Source organism: Urocitellus parryii, chromosome 3 (assembly GCF_045843805.1).
Source record: "Urocitellus parryii isolate mUroPar1 chromosome 3, mUroPar1.hap1, whole genome shotgun sequence".
NCBI lineage: Eukaryota > Metazoa > Chordata > Mammalia > Rodentia > Sciuridae > Urocitellus > Urocitellus parryii.
In genome coordinates this window covers 145,699,519-145,715,666 of record NC_135533.1, presented here as the reverse complement: position 1 = coordinate 145,715,666, position 16,148 = coordinate 145,699,519, and the positions used below count along the sequence as shown (strand labels likewise).

General features: G+C 39.9%; 1 protein-coding gene across 2 annotated transcripts in view; it reads right to left on the bottom strand.

Annotated features, from left to right (window-relative positions):
- Rnf10 (ring finger protein 10) overlaps positions 1-13,708 on the bottom strand; it is a 36,669-nt gene extending 22,961 nt beyond the window's left edge. The window contains exons 1-2 of one of the 2 annotated variants that reach the window (XM_026403385.2): positions 13,466-13,708; positions 3,123-3,319 (exon numbers count right to left, since the gene is read on the bottom strand). In XM_026403385.2, the coding sequence (XP_026259170.1) occupies positions 3,123-3,319; positions 13,466-13,622 (354 nt within the window). In that variant the 5' untranslated portion in view covers positions 13,623-13,708. Of the gene's footprint in view, positions 1-3,122; positions 3,320-8,842; positions 8,944-13,465 lie in introns of those variants that run through there. The other variant, XM_026403386.2, reaches the window with a different exon arrangement.
- Positions 13,709-16,148: the final 2,440 nt, after the last annotated feature.

Genomic DNA, 16,148 nt, shown 5'->3' with positions numbered 1-16,148 from the left:
CCCACTCCTATAGACAGGTATACCTTCTAGAGCTGTTATCAAATACAGGAGCCACTACCTAGATATGCCACATATTAAGTTTATTTAAATATACTTGGTTAAATGTCAAAATTAATTTAACTTGGCCGGGAGCAATGGCGCACGCCTGAAATCCCAGCAGCTCAAGAGGCCAAGACTGGAGGATTTTGAGTTTAAAGCCAGCCTCAGCAACGATGAGGCTCTAAGCAACTCAGTGAGATCCAGTCTCTAAATAAAATACAAAGACTGGGGCATATATGGCTCAGTGCCCAAGTGCCCCGAGTTCAATCCCTGGTACCAATAATAATAATAATAATTAATTTCACTTGCTTTTTTAATTTTAATTGTTTTGGAAACAAGGTCTGCTATATTGCCCAGGTTGGCCTGGAACTCCTAGACTCAAGCAATCCTCCTGCCTCAGCCTCCCAAAGTATATAAGACTATAGTTACAACTGCCTAAGCTTGTTTCTTGTTTTTCATTTTTAATGTGGCAACTAGAATTTTAGATACACGATTTGCTTTTCCACTACAGAGCACTACTTTATAGTGTAGATCGTGCTTGTTAATGATCATATCATTAATTTTGAACACCCTATTGTCCAGCCAGAAATTCATTCTGTTCAAGGGTTAGTCCTTATTGTAATTCTTTACCCTTAGGTCTCCAAACCAAGGATCCAATCTCCTAAACTGCCTTGCTTTATTTGGCTTAGATCCTGTAGTTCATTGCCCTTTCTCTCATCTGCTGTATTCACCTTCACCTCCAAAGCAGCCCAAAGGCAGCAAAACATAGCTAAAGATCACACAACTGGTCTCACCAAAGAAGCCCTTTACACAGCCTAAGATTCATACTGCAATCCTACTATTCTTCCATAGTCCTTTTAGTCTCCTATTCTCCCAGAAAACTCCTTCATGCCTCAGGCTCTCCAACCTCCTCTTTCAGCTAACTATGTATTTCACTAAGAAAATGAGCACGATATTCAGATAGAACTCCAATATTCTGCTAACAAGTCTTTCTCTTATTACTATGGATAAGCTTGACAAAACTCCTAAACCAATTCTTTCACTCTGCACTAGATCACAAGAACTCACTGTTCAGCATTCTCCCCTTTTCCCCTCTTATCATTTTTTCCCTCTCATCATAATCATTAGGTTAGACAAGATCTAACCTTCCAAATCTTAAGATTCCTGTCAACATCATATTCTCAAGCTACTACCTCACTTTTTTCACTTCTCAAAGCAAAGCCACTAGAAACTATCGTCTAAACTTGACGTTTCTTCTTCCCATCCTACTTTTCTTTTGGTACTGGGAATTGAAGCCAGGTGCACTTAACTACTGAGTCACATCCTCAGTCCTATTTTTTTTGAGACAAAGTCTAAGTTGCTGAGACTGGGTTTGAACTTGTAATCCTCCTGCTTCAGCATCCCGAGATTCTGGGATTATGGGTATGCACCACCACATCCAGCCCATCTCTCTCTCTCTTTTTTTTTTTTAAAAACTTTTTTTTTTTAGTTGGAGATGGACACAATACCTTTATTTATTTTTATGTGGTGCTGAGGATAACCAATGCCTCACACATGCTAGGCAAGCACTCTATCACTGAGCTACAACACATCCCCATCTCTTTTGAATCCATGTTGATCAGTTTTGGTTTTTGTTTTGTTTTTTTTAAACTGGGCATTGAACCCAGGGGTGCTTTCCCACAGAGCTAGCCCTTTTTGAGACAGGGTCTCACAAGATGCTAAAGGTGACCTCAAAGTTACAATTCTGCTCCTGCCTCAGCCTCCCAAATTGCTGGGATTACAGGCATGACACCACCACTTTCAGCAACCTACTGCTGTTTTACAATTTAACTCCTTAATGATACAGCTCATTTAGTTTCATAGTTCTAAAAAACAACTATATGCTACCAGCTCTCCAACCTGGGTCTCCTCTTTAAATTTCAAATTCATAATTAACTGTCTACTTCTATTAGATGTCTAATAGGTATTCCAATGAAAATATAACATTTCCAAAATAAAGTTCTTGATTTCAATCTTTGTACCTCCTCCCTGCAAAAATCTGTACTCCTCTTGAAACCTTCCCTACTATAGCAAATGGTACCTGAATTGACCTCATGCCAATAACATTACTCAGCCTTTTCTCTTAGTCCCCATATCTAGCAAATAAAATACTGTTGACTTTAAAGTAATATCCCAGATCTGATCATTTCTCATCACCTCCACCATTACCACCCCTTGCATCACTCTCACCAAGAGTATCTTCACCAGGCTGGGGGTGTGGCTCAGTAGGAGTGGGCTTGCCTAGCATGAATGAAATCCTGAGTTCAATACCCAGCATCAGCAAAAACAAACAAGCAAACAAACAAACAAAAAAAAAAAAAAACCAGCAACTCAGAACGCTGAGGCAGAAGGATCAAAAGTTCAAGGCCAGCTTAGGCAACTTACTGAGACTATCTTAAAATAAAAAGCATGCCAGGTGCAGTGGTGCACATCTATAATCCCAGCTGCTCAGGAGACTGAAGCAGGAAGATCACAAATTCACAGCCAGCTTCAGCAACTTTGCAAGACCTGTCTCAAAAAAGGGCTGGGCATGTGGTTCAGTGCCTCTGGGTTCAATCCCTGAGGCAAAACCAAAAATTAATTATTGTCTCTCCAAACTAGAATATAAGCTCCCAAAGGACAAAAAAAATTTTTTTGTTTAATGCTATATTCCCAACTCCTAAATGGTATTTGGTGCAAGTAGGCAAGGAATAAATTCCCAGTGACTGAATGAACAACTATTTTATTCTGTAATGGTTACAGAGTATGGACCATTCAAGCAGAATAATTACTCACTCTTGCTGACAGGTGTTCAGGTTAATATACAAGTAAGGTCCCAAATTATGCCATAATTTCTCACACTCCATAATTATGGGACCTTCCTCAGAAAATTTTAATAACCTTCAGAAGAAAAAAGAGGCAAAGCTCCAGACCTAGTTAAATCTAAACTACTCAAGATTGCTTTGGTTACCCATTCTTCTACCTCTTGCTCCCCTCTCTCAACTACAGGAAAAACAAAAAAACTCATGCTCATATTCTAGGAATGACAATCTCAAAGTCCATACCTCATCTCGTCTTCCACCATTAAAAGAAGAGCTAAAGAGTTTGCTGCTGCCGCCGCCCCTTTGAGGAGGCATCTTATTAAAAGTTTTGCTTTTCTGTGAATTGGAGCGACGGGACTGGTTGCTAAAATTTTCATTTTTGGGGTAGGAAGGTTCACGCTTGCGATTATAACGCTTGGATCCACTTGAATTCTTTCCATCTGAAAAGAAGAAACAAAGGAATTAGTTAAGAAGTTACATATTTAAATAAGTGAAATAATTTTTCTCCACCTCCCAGAAAAATTGTGTTTAAATAAAGAGAAAATGAACTTTTCCACAACTTCCAAAAAATATGCGTTTAGCCAGCCATTGGTGCTTTGAGGAAGACAACCCTTATGCGGGATTTTTGTTTTGATGATAGCCTAAGGAGTCCCTCCCCCAGGACAAATAGAAGTACAGATCAAGCTATGTAGATTATCAGTTCATAATGTCTCTTTTACAAGCCTAGGCATGTATCTTGTAAAAGTCCATTCAGATAAAGAGGAAAGGAAACAGCCATTCTATATTAAGAAAAAGTACTTTATCTGGCAGCAGGACAGAAGACATTCTATACTGCAAGGGCTGACCTAGGCTTAAGCAGATATAGTCAAGAGGCATAGAAGCAAAACAACATTTATGTTTTAGAAGCCAAACTGAGAAGCTACTAAATTGACAGAACAAAAGTTGAGCTCTAAAAGAATACTAGATGAGTCTGATTTATATCCAAGTTATATCCTTTTTAAAAATGTTTCTTATGCCAGGCATAGTGGTTCACACCTATAATCCCAGCTACTCAGGAGGACCATGAGTTCCAGGCGAGTCTGGACAATTTAGCATGACCCCGTCTCAAAATAAAATTTAAACTAAGGGCTGGGGATATAGCTCAGTGGTAAAGTACTTGCTTGGCTTTGAGGGAAACTCCAGGATAAATCCCAACTATTGCAAAAAAAACAAATTAAAAAAAACGGCTGGGCACATAGCTGAGTGGTAGAGTGCTTGCCTTGCCTGTGTGGGGCCTAGGTCTGATCCCTAGGACAAGGAAAAAAAAGTCTCTTGCTTTTTTCCTTCAATTACATAAGAATATTAAATTTTGAAATTATCCAAAAATAAAGTTGCCAGTATCCACAAAACACTGACTTATTAATAGTTTTAATTTCCTTTCAATATACTTGCCACATGTTCTATGTAAAACGGCAAGCATACAAGATACATTGTCTTTTACTTGTTACTCTGAACATTTTCACCCATTCCTAGACTTCTGTCTGCCATACATTTACAGCACAATATATTAGGTAGCATCTAAAATTTTGCTGCTTTAATAGACTATGTCAAATTCTCAGAATGAAATTAGCTGATAAAGTATGATCATTAAAAGTCTTTTACACATCTTCAAGTTGCTTTCTAAAACTGTTATACCAATTTATGTTCTAACAACACTATAAAAGAGAATGCTAGTTCACTTTACTCTTGCAAATACTCTAACTGAAAGATCAAAATGCCTTAATTTTAAACCTGAATTTCTCATAACTAGCAATAGGGAGGATTGCGGGGATTGAACTCACTCAACCACCGAGCCACATCCCCAGTCCTATTTTGTATCTTATTTAGAGACAAGGTCTCAGTTGCTTAGCACCTTGCCATTACTGAGACTGGCTTTGACGCCACAATCCTCCTGTGGGTTGGCACAATCCCAGCCACTGGGATTACAGGCTATAATCTGCTGATCATGTGTATTTTGTGTAAAGAGTCTTTTTATATTCATTGCTCCATTTTTCCACTAGAGAACTGCATGGATTTTTTTTTTGTCCCAAATTAAAGAACCTTCATGAGCATACTTCATACATGCTAAGTTTACCAACTTAAAAAAAAATAATAATAAAACCAAACCTATCTGAGAACCATATACAACTAAAAGTAGAAAAAGGTTGAAGAAGGTTGAAGATGTAGCTCAGTGGTATAGTACATGCCTATGTGCACAAGGCCCACAGTACCACCAAAAACAAAGTTTTTCCTAAATCACCCTATTATTATTATACTATTGCAATATGGAAATATGAACCAGTCTACATAATAATTTAATGACTAAAAGCAAAAATTTAGAGTGGAAAGTGAGGGTGGCTTTTTCAAAGAGCAGGCCTGAACTCCTGGGCTCAAACTATACTCACCCTTTAACTTTTTGAGCAGCTGAGACTATAGAATAGGCACGCACTGAGCTTAACTGAAATTGGAGGACTTTTCATTAAATTAAAAAAAAAAAAAAAAAAAAGATCCTTCAGTTTTATGCTCAGAATTAAGGGTTTGGTAGTGATAATTTATAAAATTAAGAGATTCCAGCATGAACTTCAGAAACTACAAAGATTCCTACTCTCCCAAATATAGTTTCATCTTGCTTATATTAAAAGTATATAAATTAATAGATCCATGTAAACCAAGGAAATACACCACACTTGTTAATGACAGTTAATTTGGGGGAAATGGAGCCATTCACTTTCATCCTATTACACTGGTTTTCAATCCTGTCATTCACAGGAATCATTCAGATGAGCTTTTTAAGGGATTCCTGTGCTCAGGCCTCACCTCTAAGATTATGACTTAACTACATAGAATTGTTGTTCTGAAGATTTATCTGAGTAATTTTTAAAACTAATATTTATAAGAATTTTTTCCCAGATAAGTAAGTTCACTAGCTTACTTTACAGCAGACTAAATAAATTCAAATAAAAGGAAATATGAGTTCAATCAACTAATGGGATAAATGAGAGATAAGCCATCCTGTCCAAACCTAACCAACTACAACCTGGAAATTGAACCAATAACATGAAATGGCAGCAATGTAAATGGAATATACCATTACAGAAACACAGCCAGGGTAGGCTTAATCCACTAATGACCATAAAACAGGGAGAGTGACCAGAGTTTTAACCTAAAGAACTAAACTTTTCCCTACTCCTCGGTTGGCAACAATTAGCAAACACAGCACCAGTGGTAGCAATTAGAAAGTAAAGCTAAACTGGGCAGGTAATACATGTCTGTAATCCCAGCAACTCAGGAGACTGAGGCAGGAGGATCTCAATCTCAAATTCCAGGCAAGTTTGGACAATTTAGCATGACCCCGTCTCAAAAAAAAAAAAAAAAAAAAAGACTGGGGAGGTAGTTCAGTGGTAAAGCACCCCTGGTTTCTCATCCCAGTACACCGCCCCCTGCCCTGCAAACACACACACACACACACACACACACACACACGAACAAAAAGTAAAGCTTCGGGTCTCATTCACATTTTGCCTTATTCTCAACCAACGAAGTTAGTTTCATGAAAAGTTTCAAATATGAACTGGGAGTATAGCTTGGTGAGAGCACTTGCCTAGGATACATAAGGTCAATATCTCAAGCACTGTTAAAAAAAAAAAATTTCCCATATAAATGAATTCAGGGTATACAGAACTCCAGGCTAACTCTTCCCCCGCCCCCAGTTGTGTATGAACTGCATGTCTTTATTTTGTTTTTATGTTGTGTAAGAATTGAACTCAGTGCCTCACACATGCTAGGCAAGCACTCTGCCTACAGTCCCAGCCCAACTCTTCACCACTGAAAACTAACCTCAGCCATTTTCCTGCTTCATTCTTCTTAACCCCATTCCACATCAACTCATGATAACAATGAAGTCTTATAAGAATAGACATACAAAGAAAACAGGGGCTGAGAGCATAAAGCTAAGTAATAATAGCTTGGCACACGCAAGGCCTTTAGTTTAATTCCCCAGCATTGTAGGGGAAAAAAAAAAACATTCCCCAAACGTCATCATTCAAGGCTGTTTCATATGATCCTGCATTTGACTCAACTTGTTTTCAAGAGAAGCACTTTCCTAGGCCAGGCACCATGGTGCATACCTGTAATCCCAATGACTGACAGGACAGTGGACTGCCTCCGAAACAGCAAGGTGCTAAGCAACTCAGTAAAACCCTGCCTCTAAATAAAACACAAAATAGGGCTGGGGATGTGACTCAGTAATTGAATGCCCCCGAGTTCAATCCCCAGTAATGAGAGAGAGAGAGAGAGAGAGAGAGAAGGAGGCACCTGTCTACAGGCACGGTGGCACACACCTGCAATTCCATAGCCTTGGGAGGCTAAAGCAAAAACAAGTTTGAGTCCATCCTCAGCAATTTAATGAGACCCTCAGTAACCTAGCAAGATTCTGTCTCAAAATAAAATAAAATAAAAAGGGCTGAAGATATAGCTCAGTAGCAAAGCATCCCTGGATTCACTTCTCATTACTCCCCAAACAAACAAGGCACCTTTCTGGGGATGTATCCCAATAGTAGAGCACTTGCCTAACATGCATGGGTTGGATCTCCAGCACACACACAAAAAAAGGTCAGAGGATCCTCCACCAGAAAGGCACTTCAGTTTCCACAAATTTAGGTGAAGCCAAATTCTACACTGCAAGAGCTTAAGAAAATAAACTAGCATTCAGCAAGAGGACTGTTTTCATTTCTTCATTTATTACCACACTAGTAAGGAAACCATTTCATAACACTTACAGAAATGCTCTCTGGTGGACAGTGAACTGCTTGCTCATTTCTAAATCAGATTATATGACAGATCACATAAGAATTTGTGATTTTAGTGGCTAAAAATCAACTCCCTCCTCATCTTCTACTTACTTGAGGGTATCAAGTCAGACCTCTCAAGAGACTGTGGCTCTTATCTCTCAATCCAGGCAGTAAGTAGCTAAAGATTGAAGGAACTGTCCTGCCTGGGACCCAGAGATAAAATTTAGTAGTGCTATTTGAGATATTTTGTAAACAGCTTGCCAGAATATATATACAGAATTCACGCTCTTTTCTCTAATAGAAGCAATGAGATGATCTACTTTAGATTTTGGAAAACAAAAAAGTCAAGTTCTTGGGAAAAAATGTCTATGACGACATTTTTCTTTTGGTCGTTTAAAAAAAGAATTTATTCTTTTTGTTTTATGGTGAAGTTTTAAACCTCAGCATGATGGCTCTCAATCCTTGCTGCACAACAAAGTCTCTCTTCCAGTTTTAAAATTATGCACACCCAGGACCCTAAGGCCCAATCCAGACTTAAAGAATCAGACTGAATTGCCAGGAAAAGGCCCCACAAATATTTTTAAAAAGTGTCTTCAGGCTGAGCATAGTGGCCTGTATCTGTAATCCCAGCAACTCAGGAGACTGAGGCAGGAGGATTTCAGGTTCAAGTCCAGCCTCAGCAATTTAGTGGGACCCTATCTCAAATAGCAAAAAGGACTAGAGATGTAGGAGATGTAGCTCATCAGGAAAGCATCCCTGGGTTCAATCCTCAGTAGCAAAAAAATAAAAAAAAAGGTCCTCAGGAGATTCTGATGCACAGAGCTAAGAATAAGTGCTAAGAATAAATAATGTTAAGACACAATCCAGAACGGACAAGAGCATTAGTTAAATGGCTCAAGTCCAGAACTTTGGCTCTCAGGGTCAACAAAAGACTTAAAAACAATCCAGTGTCTTAGTTTTTCCACACTTCCCAAATGGAAAGTAACAGCAGTCTCTTCCCCCATTAAGGGGCATGAGTTTTCCAGAGTTAAAATTATTTGGCATCATCAACATTTCTAGCTCTAGTTCTAACAGGTGGCACAGCCTAGAGGTCAGAATACCAGCCAGGAAGTTTCTGTTGCTGATTCATGCTGTAATCACAAGCAAGTTGCTTACCCATCATCCAGAGTGGTTGACAAGCACCTCCAGAGGGGCAACATATGGCCTTACTACAGAATCAACTGACAACAAATTGAATCCAGCTGTAATTAGTAATTCTGAATGAAAGGAAGAGAGAGGTGGTATCAGGACCGATGCATGTGCCAATAAGTTTGCTTGCTAAGTGAGTTTATTATATAAAGTATATTTATAAATGTCTCCTAAGATTCCATAAGAATTTACTTAGACAAACCAACTCTAATGCCTCTTAAGCCCTGGTTTTCTCACCTGTACAATGGGACTAATACTTTACCCTCCTTCCTCACTGAATAAGAAAAAACTTCTAAGATGTTTACTATAGTGGCTAGCACACAGTTACCTTGATTTGAAAGCCTAATAAATAAAAATCATTCTAGACAAGAGTACCCACTAAACTTCCAACTTATTAAGCCACATCAAGGACTCCAGCCAACAGACCCTCAAATTCTTATAACTTTTCTAAGTGGTTTTACTGAAGGCTTTAAAATCACAATTTTCAAAGTCAAAACTGCCAGGTCCACTTACAACTCAGAGGTATTCTTCAAAGCAGATTACCTAGTAACCTAGCTTCTGTTACCAGAATAACAGGAAGAGTATCAGGACGGTGCTTCATACCACCAACCTCAAAATAACTGCTTCATAATAACTGACCTTCCCTTAACCTCCATGACAGTGCCAGGGCAAGAGTCTAGTTCCTGGCCAGGGTCCACTCTAAGGCTATAAATTGTCTAGCCTCTTTCTTGCCTCTCTTTACTTTCTCTATGAATTCTCCACTCACTAAACAACTATCTCCTCTGAGTTTTATATTCATGGGATATTCACTGTTGAAATGTTATAAGAACAGCATGTTAGCCCTACTGGAATAAAGCTATAGAAGTATACTCAAGAAAAAGAATGTTCTGTAAATATTTGAAGCAATTAGCCAAGGCAAAGAAACTGTGGTATGCAATTCTGGTCGGAAAGATCAAGAAAATCCCAGTACCAAATTTATCCATTTCCTGTGTACAAATGAAGCACAAATAAGCCAACCACAGAAACAAAGGCTCAAGGAAATGCAGCTATGTAGCTAGGAAGCAAATGACCATTTGTGTCTCATATGATTTAAAGTATAGAAACAAAAGAGTTTTTTCCTCATGAGGTAGGAGACAGAAAACGATTAAATATTTAAGTATGAAAAAATCTTTTGTTCTTTACCTTAAAAAAAGGCAAACTATGTCTTTGCATCTCACCCTCCTTTTTTCCTTTAACTAGGTACTCTAAAATTTGAGGCTGTCCTTTCAATAATTCCCACAGGATCAACTATATCAGGTGTTTAGTCAGCTTTTGAAATACTTCAGAAACCTTTTCATGAAATTATGCAAAACCCGAGTGTACCTTTACATTAGCACAACCATCTCTGAGTCATTGTATCAAAGGTTCTAAGTATCTGTTGTAACAGCTTTGGCATCAGCTGTATCCCCTCCCCCATCATTTTGCTTTCTGAGACCGAGTCTCCTTATGTTGCCCACTACTGCCCAGGTTGGCCTCCAACTTGCTATCCTCCTGCCTCCGCCTCCCAAATATCAGAATTACAGGTGCCTGCCACCCTGCCCCACCCAGCTACAATGCCCTTAAGGCAGCATTTGCTACTCTTCAGATCAACTTTAAAAATCAGCCAATATAGACAGTTTGCTAATTTTTAAAAATATTTATTTTTTAGTTGTAGGAGGACATTAATATCTTTATTTTGATTTATTTTTATTATTTTTTTATGTGGTGCTAAGGATTGAACCCAGGGCCTCGAGCATGCTAGGTGAGGCTCTACCGCTAAGCCAAAACCCCACCCCAGTTTGCTAATCTTTTAATCCCTTCCCATAAACTATATTTCTAAATGCAAGCTATTCCTAAATGCAAGCGGTACATTGTGGTTGGTATAGAAGTGTATATTCAGCCAAAGCAACATGCTTCAAGCCAAGAAAGTAGGTGCTGACAAGGGCAAACATGGTCAAGCTTTCTAACAAACACTTAAAAACTAATGCCACCTGGGAGCACACTTATATACGTCATGAAATCTAACATCCTTGACACAAATTTTTTCTTCCTCAGAAGTTTCCAATTAAGAAGGTGAGCCTGTAATCACATGCAGAGATTGAGGCAGGATGGTGGCACATTTGAGGACACTCCAGACATTTAGCAAGTCCCTGTCTCAAAAAGTAAAAAAGGTTGGGCATATAGTTCAGTGATAAAGTGCCCCTGGGTTCAATTCCCACTACCAAAATAAATAAAGGGAACCAGAGTTTTAAGTTCACTTTGTAGTATTTAACCACATTAAAAAAACAGAAATCGGGCTGGGGTTGTCTCAGTGGTAGAGTGCTCCCCTAACACTTGAGAGGCACTGGGTTCGATCCTCAGCACCACATAAAGATTGAAGTATTGTGTCCACCTACAACTTAAAAAACAAAACACACACACACAGAAATCACTTTAAAAAGTCAGAGTGAACCAGGCATGTGAGGTACACATACAATCCTAGCAATTTGGGAAGTCAAGACAGGATCATCCAAAGTTCCAGGCCAGTCTCAGCAGTTTGGCAAGACCCTGTCTCAAAACAGGGCTGGGGATGTATCTCAGAGGTAAAGTGCTCCTGGATTCAATCTCCAGGACAAGAAAATAAAAAGTGAGAATGAACCAAACAATACCTATCCAAATTAACTGTTAGAAATATTAACACTTAGCTGGGCACAGTGGTGCATGCCTGTAATTTTCAGCAGCTCAGCCGGCAGAGGCAGGAGGATTGCAAATTCAAAGCCAGCCTCAGCAACTTAGGGAGACCCAGTCTCAAAAAAAAACAGGCTGGGGATGTGATTCAGTGGTTGACTACCCCTGCACTCAATACCTGGTACCAAAAAAACAAGAAAACACTGACAAATTATTTGCTTTGGTCAAGCTATAACAGAATTCACAGTTAGATAATCAGCTCCATTAAACATTCAAAGGGCATAGGAGTAAAATGCCTTAGACACCTCAATTTTTGTTGTTTTGTCTGGGTTATCACAAGCTTTCACCTACTGCTTACTAAGGAATAAACTTTTTAAACAATAAAATTTATTGCAGCTGACTCATGAATGTTTGTTAGTGGCTTAAAGAAGGGTCCTAGAAAAACTGAGAATTCAGATAGTTGGAGATCCAAATCATTATATACTATCATACCTGGAAAACAGAGTGCAAAAGAAAAGCTATTATCTGCCTTGAGAAAAACGCAAACCACACCAAACCAATTCCAACACTGGCCAAAAGGACTCACTATCCGTAGTCTTTGGAGGGATCATGATAAAGATCCACACGTATAAAACCCCCAAATTAGTCTACATACAAGTTCCTGATTGGCCTGAGTGTTTATGCTAATCCTTAAATATTTAAAGCATTACTTTATTATGGAGACAAGCAGTTTCCACCTGAGTTCCATCAGCAACCTCTACAAGTCCTCAGGCACACCAGGTAAACAAGTTTGTCATAACCAGCTGGTAAACTCTGAACTCATCAGTAAACCTTAGAGTTTAAGTTAGCCTTCCAGTTTTTTAATCTTAAGTTTTAAGCAACTGGACCTCTACATTTAAGGATTCCAAATGTTTCCCTCTGCCAAATACCCCCCCTCTCACCAAAAACACCTTTCTAGTACCATTAATATAATGGAAATACAAAAGAGAAGAAACTAGTACACAGGCTTTGAAATAAGATGGAGAACAGACTCCAGACTCTGCCAACTCCTAACATTCTACCTTTTCAGCTTGTTCCTTCCTTAAATAGGAACAATTCTACCTTGCCAGACAAGTCTGTTAATGACTAGAGTAGTGATAACAGATGCACTAGCCTAGACTAGTACTTGGTCCATGGGAGCCCTCAATAAATGCCAGCTATCATATGGTCACAACTTAAATATGACCAGAAATATCTTCCCTGTTAAAACACAAAAGCAGGCATAATGTTTTGGGTGCCTAACAGGTGTCAGGTACTCTTAACTATTATTTAATATATTAGTTCCACCTTGAAAGATAAGGAAACTCGGACACTCAAGGCCTGAACCAAAAAATATTGAATCCAGAGTCTGCACTCTTCACTGCTAACTATATTAAATAAAACTGTATTAACTATATTAAATAAAACCATTGAAAGATGAGGACCGTATCCGGGGTCAGATTTTTAAATATTAGACTTGAGTTTGAAAAGTCCTTGGGCCCTACCCTCTCTTGTTTAAATTTGAATACTATCCAATGCTAATTCAACATAAAGGTACAACAAACTTAGTAGTTTTTAGAGCATGGACTGATGAGTCAGTTAAACCAGGTCTCAAGGCCTGCTCACAGCTGAGTGACCTTACCCTTTTCAAAACTCATCTGCAAAATGGGGAAAGGAATAGCATCTACTACTTTACCAGCTGTTTTAAGTTTTGATGCAAGGATCCACGTAAACCACGCTGTACGGTGCTGATTAACTTAATTGTAAATAATTTGAGCCTTGAAGATGGTGGTGAGAAAGGAACTGGAGTAGACAGTGTGGTTTGTCCCTAGGGGACCCAACAAGACAGCAGTCGCCCCCAGCCCGCTCCCGTGGGCCCGATCTTACCGCTCTTGGGTTTAGACTCGCCGGCTGGCCCCGCCGAGGCGGAGCGGGGCGGTTGTTGTCCTTTGCTGCTGCCCGAAGAGGCGGAGGAGCTGTTGGAGCCGCTGTTCTTGTCCATGTCGGAGGCGGTGGCGGCGGCGCTGGGGGAGCTCTGCGGCATCAACGGGGGCCTCGGCGGCGGCGGCGGTCGGAGCGGAGCGGGCGCGGCGGGGACCCAGGCTCATGGCGTTCAGGGCCGGCGGGGGTCGGCGGCGGCAGCGGTTCTCGGCCTTCATGGCGACATTTTTCCTTGTTTCCTTCCTTGGCTTCTCAAATTGGGAGGAGAAGCGGCAGGCGGGGCTACCGAGCCCAGCGACGGCGGTGACCAAGAAGGAGGAGTAGGCCGGGGCTCGGGAGTCCGGGCCGGGCCTGGCGGGGCGGAGGCTTGCAGGGGAAGGGGAGGCGAGGGAGGGTGCGCGAGCCCCGCCGGCCGGCCGGACAGGCTCTCCCGCCGCGGGGCAGGAGAGAGAGCTGGCTGTCTTGGTGTCGGGGACGAATGTCTCCGACACAGCGACCCACACTCGCCTCTAGGCCGAGGGCGAGCTGCTCCGGGAATGGCGACGAGTCGCCAAACAGCATCTCTAAGAACCCGGATGGAGTATTTATACTGGAGAAGTAGGAGTGATGCACTCTGGGAAACGTAGTTTTCACTTACATCCGGGTGCGACGATTATCCCCCACTACCCTCCGCCCAACTAAGAGCATGGGATTGTGGGATTTGTAGTTTCTGCCAAGTCCGGACTTTCTTAGCATTTGTTACTACTATATAGATTGTTAGAGTACTAACAACAATGCAGACAAACATTGAAATACTAATAGGACTCCTTTATGGACTTATTTGATTTATGGTTCTTTTTCTAGTATTAATATCAATAGATATATAGCATTAATTCTCTTTTGTTATTATAAATACTAGTGTTAATAATAATGACAGTACCTGCCGGGATTCGTGGCCCAAGACTGTAATCCTAGAGACTCTCGAGGTTGAGGCAGGAGGATTGCAAATTCAAGACCAACCTCAACAATTTAGCGAGGCCCTAAGCAATTTAGCAAGACTCTATCTCAAAATAAAAAAAAACTGAAAGGACCCTGCGGGTTCAATCCTACTGTCACTAAAGAAAAGAAAGAAACTTCCTATGTGCCAAGCATCGTGCTGGGCACAAAGAATGCCAAAGATTATAAAGTTAAATAAAACTACAATCAAGAACATGATAAGGGATACAACATAGTTAACTATAAAATGCTGATCAGAGTAGACACAAGAGAGAAGTACTGACAGTTAAGAGGAGTAAAGGACTTCCCATAGGTGATGTCACATGAGCTGAACACAGAAAGATAAGTGCAATTTCATTTATTTAGTTTTGGATGCTAGGAATTAAACCAGGGCCTCATGCATGCTAGACAAGTGAGTTACGACTGAGCCAGACATGATGTGAATAAGTGGAATTTAACTGTCATTTCAGAATGAATGGGCAGACATGATAACCTGCACCTGTAATCCCAGCTACTTGGGAGACTGAGACAGGAGGATGTCAAGTTCAAGGCCAGCCTGGGCAATATAACAAGACCCTGTCTCAAAGTCAAAAAAAAAAAAAATGAGAAAGGGGTGGCGATGTTGCTCATTGGTAGAGTGCTTACATAGCATATGTAAAGCCCTGGTTCTAATCCCCAGTACTACAAAATAATGATGATGATGATGATGATGATGATGAAGCATCTCTAATTGGGCCTTCTTGGCTCCTTATTAGTCATTGCATGGAATACAAGACATTAATAAGCACATAAATAAATAACTTTCTTGGAATTAACAGTTTAAACTAGGATGAATGAAAATAGCTGTGTGTGTGTGTGGAGATTAAAATCAGGGGCATTCTACCATTCAGCTACATTCCTAGCTTTTTTCATTTTTTGAGTCAGGATCTCCCCAGATTCTTCAGGCCAGCCTCAAATTTGCATTCTTCCTGCCTCAGTTTCCAGAGTTGGTAGGATTATAGGTGTGTGCCACTATATCTGGCTGAGTACCATATTTTTAAATTTTTTTAAATGCCCTCTATCCATTCTTTTCCTGCTTCCCTTTTTATAGTTCCCCTCCACAGACACAAATAATGATGAAGTAAGAAAATAGCTAAACACAATTAGTCTAGAAACTCAATTTTATGTCCAGAAGGATCTGCCCCAAATCCTGGGATCTATTCTTTTATATAACTAGGTGTGGAGATTTTACCAATTCCCTGATAAACCTTTACTTCCTTTAACAAAGACATGAAAATTCTGAGTTCATGGATGAATCATTTCTTCCTTCTATCATTCATAAAAATAAAAGAGAAGGAAATCTGAGTGTAGTAGGTGTCCATCTGTCAGGCTATATTAAACCAGGAAGAGACTTTTCATTTCAAAATAGTTTCTTTGGATCCTTGGCACTTTCTCCTTGTACAATATTTACAGAAAATATACATTTAAATAGGGAATTAAAACAGAAACATACAGAAATTCAAGCAAAACAACAACCTACATTCTCTTTTGTGCAAGATGGTCTACATTATTCTTTCCATATAAAAATAAAAAGGACTGGAAATATGGGATTTAAGTAAAACACTCATGACATGCCAACTGAAGCTAAAAATGTGGCATGTATCAGCAGGAGACA